At 46.0% G+C, this 9,818-nt stretch overlaps 1 protein-coding gene across 1 annotated transcript; it reads left to right on the top strand.

The window, feature by feature from the left end:
* Positions 1 to 949: 949 nt before the first annotated feature.
* On the top strand, positions 950 to 8,360 carry SELENBP1 (selenium binding protein 1). Its single transcript, XM_010087859.1, has 9 exons — positions 950 to 1,131; positions 2,691 to 2,811; positions 3,863 to 4,045; positions 4,141 to 4,319; positions 5,358 to 5,436; positions 5,923 to 6,044; positions 6,216 to 6,308; positions 7,291 to 7,409; positions 8,031 to 8,360. Exons 1-9 carry the CDS (start codon positions 964 to 966, stop codon positions 8,191 to 8,193), a joined length of 1,227 nt encoding a protein of 408 aa, XP_010086161.1. The 5' UTR covers positions 950 to 963; the 3' UTR covers positions 8,194 to 8,360.
* Positions 8,361 to 9,818: the final 1,458 nt, after the last annotated feature.

Raw genomic sequence — 9,818 nt, 5'->3', positions numbered from 1 at the left:
CCAGATCCCTCTGCAAACCTCCCGACCCTTCCTACCCCTTTGTAACGCTGTTGCTGATTTATACTGAGCCTGAGTACAACACTCTAGAAGGTGATATCCCTTGGTGGGTAAGAGTAGCATAGACAGTTTATAATGTAGGATATCTGATACTCTGGGAAATCCTGCACGTTAGGTATTGTCTAATGGATTTATTTAATAAAAGGAAAGCTGTGGGTAGGTAGCTACCAATATACCAGTTCCAAAATCTTGGTCAGACTGTCCTCAGGCTGCTCAGCTTGTTCCTGCAGGCAGTGTGCACTGAACGGCGTTTAAACACACAGTGCTTGTGTGACTCAAATTGCTGAAGGTACTTTGGACTCTGATCTCCCTGTCTTTTAAGGAGCAGCGAATCTGGCTTGACAACAAAGATTTTCATAACTTGTTCTCTTTTTTCAATAGCTATTGCTTAGGAGTTTATTGCGGAGGAGTGGAGGAAACAAATCTCCTAAAACTTTGACAAAACTTTGCTGTAATCTTTCAACTTCTCTCAGTTACACAAAGGAGAAGTAAAAATCAGAAGCAAGGGTGCAAATTATCATGTCAGTTTGCTGCAGTCAGCCCCAGCTGTAGTCAGAGACTTGCAGCACACGGACGAGCGATGGGTTTTTTGGTTTTTTTCCATATCATTATTCCACGTCTCCTTAATTAGAGAGAGTCTTTGAAAGATTTGCATGAATTTAATAGCAGACAACATTTAACAAATGCTGTGCAATCACGACGGCCAACTTTCTTCTCCCTCTTTGCACCTTCAGCTCTGCATATCTCAGGCTGACTCTGCTTCCTGAATAACAAACAGCAGTTTCCTTCTGCTCTCAATTAACTTACGCACTGACATAAAGACCCATTTCTTTGCCCAGGGGAAGAACTCTCCCGGCCTGAATCTTAAGTTTGTCTCTGACTTTGTAGGTGATCCATCGCCTGCCTATGCCCAATCTGAAGGACGAGCTCCATCATTCGGGGTGGAATGCCTGTAGCAGCTGCTTTGGGGATGCCACAAAGAAAAGAAACCGTCTGATTCTACCAAGTCTGATCTCTTCTCGCATTTACGTGGTGGATGTGGGAACAGACTCGCGAGCTCCTAGAATCCATAAGGTACATTTAAGTGACTTTAAGCTGGGTTTTAATTTCTTGTATTTTGACCAAGAGACAGTGATTTTATGGATTCCAGCTTCAAATTAGGAGAGTCGAACAGTTATGGAAGCTTTTGTCAAATATTAGGAACTTGTGGGAGTTTTGGGACTCCTACAATTTGTTGATAAACTATGCACAAAAATCTTGTGCTGAAGAAAGACAGGTAAATGTGGTGTCAAACATGAAAAATGAGCAAGTTCCAGAATTGGGCATGCCTCGGCAATGTGAATTTCAGTCGAAGCAGTTGCAGACTGTATTGTTTTGAACTACAGGATCACGAGGCAGACTCCCACAACATGTTCAGCCGAGCACATGTAGATTGTATGTTTTTCAGAGATGAGTTCAAATTCGATTGGATTTTCACTGAGCAAAACCACATCTCTTCCGTAAAGGACCTCTTCCTTCATTTGTGATCCTTGGTTCCTAGACATGTGATATGTAGATTTATATTTTTTTAAAGAAAAAAATAAGAATATGTTTTAAAATGGGGAAATTAACATTTTTTATAAATCACCTGTTCATGGAAACAATTGAAATTTTCCCAAAATAAAACTTCCCCTGCAACAGAGTTCATTTGGCAGAGATACAGATACTGGCGTAGATTCGGGTTTGGATGTACACTTACACTTTACCATGTCTAACTATTTAGGGTCTCTTTACAGTCAGTAAAAAAAATAGACATTGCTGGAGTCAGATTTGTCCAGCCTAGTTTAGAGAACTGGTTTAGGGTAAAGGAATTGTGTCTTAAGAGTGTTTGTTTCCTTTCGCTGACTATACAGTTAGCACAGAGGGTTAGCTGAGATGTAAATACACTATCAGTGTCTGTGCTTGGCCGGATGGATCCTGTGTGAAACTTCTGTACAAAGTCACAGGTTTGTCACAGACAGATTTAATTCTCAAAACCATATTTTGAAGGCAGGTCATAATGTGGAACGTAAGGAAACTTCCAAGGGGTCCTTTGTGGCACCCCACCTGCCTGCAAATACTCTCGCTCGTAGTCTTTCAGTGTGGAATTCTTTAGAACTTTGCCAGCTTTTAACTATCGGCGCATTGGAACAAAACCCCTAAAGGTCTCTCCTTGTGCAGTGAGTTTTGTCTCAGACTGAGTTTCTGGCAAGTCTCAAAGATATTTTTTTTCCCCTCTGAACTGCTGGTACTCCAATGGGAGCTGATGTCTGAATATCGCACAAGTGGTGTTTCTGCCACTGATCCGAATGAAAACAAACGCAGATGTCAGTGTCTCACTGATGCAGGCATTGGACTGATTCTAACCGTTCAATTCTTGCTGGTTTTATTTTTGAGAAGGACAAATACATGTGATGGATGGTACTGGGTTACGGGGCAGAGTAGAAAGCGGGAGGGAGCAGGTACTCAAACACCAGAGCAGCAAAAGACACCATCCCCCTGGGACACACGCCATTCCCGCTCCTTCCTTGCTCTTTGAAACTGGAACTCTTAGGGGGGGAGCGGATGCTCTGTAGCGATCGTGGTGAGGGTGACTGTGTGTATACTCCTTTTAGGTTGTTGAGCCCGTGGAGGTATTCTGGAAGGGCAACGTGGCTAATCCTCACACCTCGCACTGTCTGGGCAGTGGGGAAATCTTAATCAGCTGTTTGGGAGACCCTGCTGGCAACGGAAAAGGTACTAATGCTCTTCGGTACTCCAGGGAAGGTACTTGTGGTGTAGAAATATCACACTCCCAAAGTACAGGCTGCTGAGCTAGGTGAATTTTTCAGAGCTTACAGTCCTTCTGTGCACACAACCACTCCAGCAGCTGTTGGTGTAACTAGAGGATAAATCCCTCAGTCACCAGGTTGTGGTCACTGCTCTGCCGCAGCTGTTCAGACCTGGCCTGGAGGAACCGCTGTGGGAGTCTCAGCCTTTCACATGTGTTACTAGAGAAAACCAACTCTAGTGTTGATAATATGAGCAAGAAACCCATTAACATTTCGCTTGGGCCCCCCCCGCAAAGAGCAAGGAAGAATTGCTCTTAAACATCATCTGTATCAGCTCAGTATTTGTGACTTGGGCGTGAAAGACCCTGTTGCCACCCTCAGCCTCTTTGTCTCATTGCCTAGTGATGATTAAACCTTTCAAGCTATTCTAGATTGCATTTCCTGTTTGAAATTTTTGAAGGATTCTTGCATATAAATATTGTTACCTATTCAAACACAAAACATGTAAGATCTAAAGAGAAATACTAGCTATTAGGGGAAATATATTTCAGATGGTAAGTGGTGAACGCTGATCCCTTTCACGGGGTTTTTCTCTTCTGGGTTGTGGGTAAACATGTCCTTGAATAGATGCATGTTATGTACGATTCAACGGTACTGTTGGCGAGCAAAGGCAAACAGAGGTGACTCCTCCAGGATCTTCTCTAAGATATCCCTTAATTGAAACGTTCTCCAGGAGGCTAACTGATTTATCGGAATGACTAAAGTAGAAATAGAGCAAACTGGAGCTTAAAAAATTCATTACAGTGTGATAAAGTTTTTTTAAAAATCCAGCTCTCGTTTGCTGTAGTCCACAAAAGCAACACTAACAGAATCACAAACTTTTCCTTAAGCATAGCGTTGCATTTTACAGAGAGTTTAGAAAACAGACATTTAAATATTAATATATTCTTTATCTTGTTTAAAGCTGTGAATCTGTCTGAGCGGCTTCAAACAATTTTCTTCGGCTTTTATATCAGGTGGCTTTATTTTGCTGGACGGAGAGACCTTTGAAGTGAAAGGAAATTGGGAGAATGGGGGAAAGGTGCCCTCCCTGGGTTATGACTTCTGGTATCAGCCACGCCACAACGTCCTGATGAGCACTGAATGGGGAGTCCCAAAAGTCTTGTCAAATGGGTTTAACCCAGCTGATGTAGAGAAAGGTGAGGGGCCATTTGTTTAATCTCTCAGAAGTAAAAGTGGTTCTTTGTTAAAAGAATACCTTCTGTGCTTATTTTTGTGTGCCCCGATCCATTAGGGCATTACGGCCGCCGCATTAACGTGTGGGACTGGAGCACTCACACCTACATCCAGTCAATTGACTTGGGGAAGGGCTCCATACCTCTGGAAATCCGATTCCTCCACGATCCGGACGCTGCAGAAGGGTTTGTTGGGTGTGCTCTGAGCAGCACGGTGCATCGGTTCTACAAGACAGAGGTAGGTCACGAAAGCCATGGCAAACACAGAACCTCAAACCTAGTTGTTCTGGAAATCAGCCGATCACTTAGGAAATAGTAGAATTCTGATTAAAAAGCATAAGGCTCCTAATTCCAGTCTAACTCTGGCCAGGCTGTAACATCGTGTGAGGGAGCAAACCTTCTAATGACCATGAGCATACAAGCCAGTGCCGTGGCTTTCTGAAGCTGCCACGTAGTCCCAGATCTTGGAGCAATTGCACTTGGCCGGCAGTTTGAGTACCTCTGCAGCCGCATTGCTGACGTCCAGCGTGCGAATCTTGCAGCAGCCGGAGCCTGGAGGGAAGCAAAGCTTACGAGGTCGTGGTGCTGGTGTGTCAGCCCACCTCCCAGTGCTCTGCCCTCCACAGTAACTCGGTGATGGATTTAATCACAGTTAATTGTGAAAGTCTCAAAGAGGGGAAGGTCTTGTCAATGATGTGAACGTTAGTGATCCCTTGAACACGAGAGGGCCTAACGAGCACTTGTGGGAGGAAAGGGCTGCAGCGTTAGCTCGAGAGCTTGCTTCCTGGCCTGCCAGCTGGTCAACAAACACATATCAGTTGGACGGCAGAACACGTGAAACCTGTCCCCGGCGTCACTGTGTGCTGCCTGCTGTGCAGCTGCTGTTTGGAAGCACAGGGAAGACCTGAAAGTAGAGGAGGGAGGGCAGGTGATGGGGTCGTGGGCAGGGGCGTAGGGCTGTTGCCATTTCAGGGGGCAAGCTGCAGACAGACAGGACCCCAAGCTGGAGGAGATCAGCGGTCTCTAGCTTTGCTGCTGTTAGAGCGATCTGTGTGAGATGTTGTTGCTCAGTATAATCATTAACATTCTTGCTGGCGGTACAGTTACCATCCTCACGCCTTGGTAGCGCTGACTTGCAGTGTGCATGTCACCTCTGTACAGGGCCTGTTAAATAAATACACTATTTGCTTCTCCTCCCTCTGTCACGCGGAGCTGAGCCCTCTCAGCTAACATCAAGGCAATAATAATGCTGTGTTCTCTGCTGCGCCTTCTGCAGAAAGGAGACTGGGCGGCAGAGAAGGTGATTGAAGTGCCCAGCAAGAAGGTGCAAGGATGGCTCCTCCCTGACATGCCTGGTGAGCGTGAGCGTGTTTGGGAAAGAAATGGGGTGTTCTCCTCTGCAGCTTTTTGGGAAAATCTTATCCTTAAATGGCAAACACTTCCTGTGTAAAATTCTACATTTCTTTTTGGGTTCTTTGTGTAACACTGCTGATGTGACTAAATTGTTTATGAGCTGTCAAGTAAGAGATCGTCAGACCTCTGCTCCCACACTGCTCAGTGCTTGAGGTCTGTTTCTCTAGAAAAATACTCAGAGTTTGGGTCCTTCAGCATGAGCTCACAGTGCTCAGGAGTGGTCCTGGGAACGCTGGTAGAGCCTGAAGCTCCTTTGAGTAGGCAGTGGGTTTCCAGTGATGTCCAGATGACTGTGTTTGTTCAACCCATATCTTAGCATATTTTTCTGAGGCTACTACGACTAGAATTTTGAAAAATAGGCTTGTGCTCTTGTTTGTTGTTGGTGTCCTGTCCATTTCCTGACTTTGCTACTGAATATTTTCTTGAAGGTCTTATCACTGATATCCTCATCTCGCTGGACGACAGGTTCCTGTATTTCAGCAACTGGCTGCATGGAGACATCCGCCAGTATGACATCTCCAACACCCGCAAACCCAAGCTGGTGGGACAGGTGAGCCAGCGTCAGAAAATCTGTCATGTGCAACAGCAGTAGAGTCTTCTTGTTTCCTTCTTTTGTAAAAGGAGAAAATGACAATTTACTTTTGCTTGAGAATTTTCACTATATTGCTTTCCTGTTCCTTCGATAGCTGCCGCCTGTTCTCACCCATTCCCTTGGTTGCAGGTGTTTCTGGGAGGCAGCATCACAAAGGGTGGGCCTGTAACCGTAGTGGAAGACAAGGAATTGCAGAGTCAGCCCGAGCCAGTTGTGATCAAAGTAAGTTTTCTTAACATGCTCATTCTTAGTGCTCTGCTAATTGTAATCCTTTCTGAAATATCCCTGCCCCTCCGTGGAACACGCAGAGCATAAACCCATAGCGGAGCCAGTTCATACCTTGGCTGCCAGTCTGGGCAGGTATCACCTTTCAGCACGAAATTCCAGCTGGAATCCTGGAAAGAGTTCTGGGTCCCCGGTGGAATTGGACAAGCTGTTCAGCTCTGCAGAAGCCTGTGTAATTACATCTCCCTGCTGTTGTTAGCTGGCTGGTTTAAAGCTAACGCAGCATGCATTCAGCACGCTGCCATCGTTGCTTCTGATGATCTTTCGACAACCGATGGTCGAAGCGCTAAAAAGTGCTGCAGCTCATTCTGCAGCAGTGGGTGGGAGCGTGAAGAGTTTGATGGCACCTGGCATCGTGATAGAAAAATGAAAGAGCATAAATTGTCTCTGGTCATTATCAATGTGCATTAATATTATTACTGTCAAGGCAGCTACCTATGGCAAATCGCTTGGGATGTTCAAGAACTGAACGTGGTCGCGGCTGAGATCTGCTGGCCACCACTGGCAGTTTTGGGGAGTTCCACATACCCCTTTTCTTCGTAGAGCAGCCTGTGACCTAGCTGCGGTGCAGACATGTTCGTATCTGCAGCCGTGCTGTGCCACCCACCTCCTGCTTGATTTTTGATGCTTCCATCCAGGTACAGGAACGTGAACCCTCCAGCCCTTACCTTCTTACATTACAGTTCTGCGAGTTAAGCTGGCTTCGAGGCTCCCTTTGACTAAGGAATAAAACTCCAAATAAAAATTGTTCTCCCTCCAAACCAGGGGATTTGGTGCTCCCATGTCAGGGATTTCAGAGTGCTGGAGGGGCTCCGAGCAGAGCTGCCGCGCTGTGTTGTTTCTCCTTGCTGTTGCGTTTCTTCTGTTCAGTCTCCGTGGCAGCTTGTCTTGAGCACCCTGTTCTCTGTTCTCATTGCAGGGGAAGAGGGTGCCGGGTGGACCTCAGATGATTCAGCTCAGTTTGGATGGGAAGAGACTGTATGTCACCAGCTCTCTCTACAGCGGGTGGGACAAGCAGTTCTACCCAGATCTTGTCAGGTAAGAAAGCTTTGGTGAATGAGGGTGACTGTTACAAGCCCGTGTTCCAGATTTCCGTGTTAAACAGCGACACACCTGTACCAGCTGGTGTGCAGAGCAAAGCTCCCAGGCAGGGAGGCTGAACCCAGTAACATTTACACAGCCCACCAGCCTAGGTGTCGTACCCACTGGCCAGAATCCAGCCCTGCTGGCCAGGCACACAAAAGATAGTCAGCACACGCTGTGCATGGAAATCTCTCTGGAAGTAGATGAGAATGGGAAGAAACCAGTGAACATGACCTCGCCTTCTGGAATCTGTAATACTTCCAAACTGCCTTTGAGTGTATCAGCGTGACTTTTTTTTTTAATTAAAGAGAGGAGAAGGTGATCTTCCAGATGGCCACGGGAGGGCACAGTGCCGCTCGCCTGCTCCTTTCTAACAGCAGCTATTCCCGAGCGCTCAGTCATTGCTAACTTGGGGGGTGGGTTTCACTCAGGTGATGTGACTCACTCGTGAGACCTGGTTTTCTGGGGTTCTCTCCATTTTATATTAAACGAAGACAAATCCTGCCCAAATATGGAAGAGAAGAGCAAGGAATATGAATCCTTTTCCCAATATCTCTTTTCTTGTCCCTTTTTCAGGGAAGGCTCTGTTATGCTGCAGATTGACGTGGATACTGAAAGAGGTGGATTGACAGTGAATAAAAACTTCCTAGTGGATTTTGGGAAGGAACCTGATGGGCCTGTCCTAGCTCATGAGATTCGTTACCCTGGTGGAGACAGTACTTCTGATATCTGGATGTAATTGTTGTATGGAGGTGATTTTGGTTTTTTTTCTTATGTATTTTTTTTTACTCTTTCTTCCTGTCTCTCCTCCCTACCCTCCACTTCCCTTTTCTATGGGCGAATCAGTTCAGCTGGGACTTTGCTACCTAAATGTCGAATTCCGTTAGGGTGAGCCACAGAAGCTCCGCTTTCTTCTCATTCTGAGGCAGCCGAGGGAATCTCTCTGAGACATGATGTACATCTCATTTCTCTGCTCCTTCCCCTTCCATAATGTCCTGTGTAATCGCTGCTGACTGTAGGCTTCAAGGCCGAGGTCGACAGTCTTTTAAGGAGTGTTTGCCTTGTTTGGTCTGCTTGGCCTTGCCACGTTAGGTGGTGGAGAAGCTGTTCCTAAATAACTTTGTCAGGAGGATCTGTTCCATGGGCTTGCCCCAGAGCGGGAGTGTCCTGGCTCTGCAAAGCTTAATTTTGCTCATAAAGTACTCGGCGCTTTCCAGCAGTCACAGCATAAAAACGATGCATATCTAATCCGAAGCCACATGTTTCCAGAGCTGGATTATATTTTAACATTTGTGCACTGATGTTATAAAAAAATCAACAATAAAATTGGTCTTCAAGTCAGGTGGAGCTTCACTTTTTTTTTTTCTTTCTTTTTTTCTTTTTAGCATTTCAGCTTTTCATTTCAGAAAGCCAACAATGTCATTTGTCTAAAAATTCTTTGGTGAGGAATTTACTTTCGCTGAGTCCACCTTTGTTCCCATTATTGCAAAGATTCTCTTTCTAAACTGGAGAAAACTGCAAGAAGCTTTTCTGCACGCTGCACCAAAGCCAGGTCCTGCTGGCAGCAGGGGTCTTGCAGGTGTCTTGCAGCTTCTTGAACAGCCGAGCGCTCAGAAGTCCACGCTTTCTTCTCTTGCCAGTTCCTGATGCATCTTCCTGCAGCTGTTTCTTGGGTCTGATTCTCTTTTCTGCCTCTCCAGATCTGTCGCTTCCCCATCTGTGTCCGTTGCCGGTCAGCGTTAGCAGTGTTGGAGGAGCTGGGTGTTAACGGGACTTCCTGCTGCAGCCTTTTGGCTGGGTCTTTTTCCGACTTTTACTGTGCTTCCACAGCAAAATCCTCACCTAGCTGACAGATCTTACTTTATAATCACGACTTCATTCTGTATGTAGCTGCTGACTGTCTCGCCTAACGTATTTGGAACCAGGCTTTGAGAGTTCATTTTGTGTTTTTGATGTAGGGCAGCTGGACTGCTGCCGCTCGGTCCCGTTGAAACCTGGGACAAGCAGTTCTGTGAGCACCTTGTAAAGCCAGAAAGCTTTCTGACATGGCATTGTAGCCACCTGTGTCTGATGTAAAAACCCATTTTCAGCAGCTTCTTGTTAGAAATGGGGGATGTTTAAACCATCTTGCTGCAAGGACTCAGTTTTCCGTACAAAGCGGCTGGTTGCAGGGGTGGAGGGTGCACTGCTAACCCGTGTGAACGCTGCTGGTAGTCCGTGCGGAGGGGTACATGAGTGCTCAGTGTCTAAACAACCTCCTGTTGTCCAGGAAATTCACTGATTTGTTAGGAAATCATCTGCTACTATCCAATACTACTGGAGCCTGTATTTTTTTCACACCGATTTCCTACATGACTGAGCGTT

Source organism: Pterocles gutturalis, unplaced genomic scaffold (assembly GCF_000699245.1).
Source record: "Pterocles gutturalis isolate BGI_N339 unplaced genomic scaffold, ASM69924v1 scaffold36511, whole genome shotgun sequence".
NCBI lineage: Eukaryota > Metazoa > Chordata > Aves > Pterocliformes > Pteroclidae > Pterocles > Pterocles gutturalis.
The sequence above is the reverse complement of the archived record's forward strand: the minus strand, read 5'-3'. Positions and strand labels throughout refer to the sequence as shown.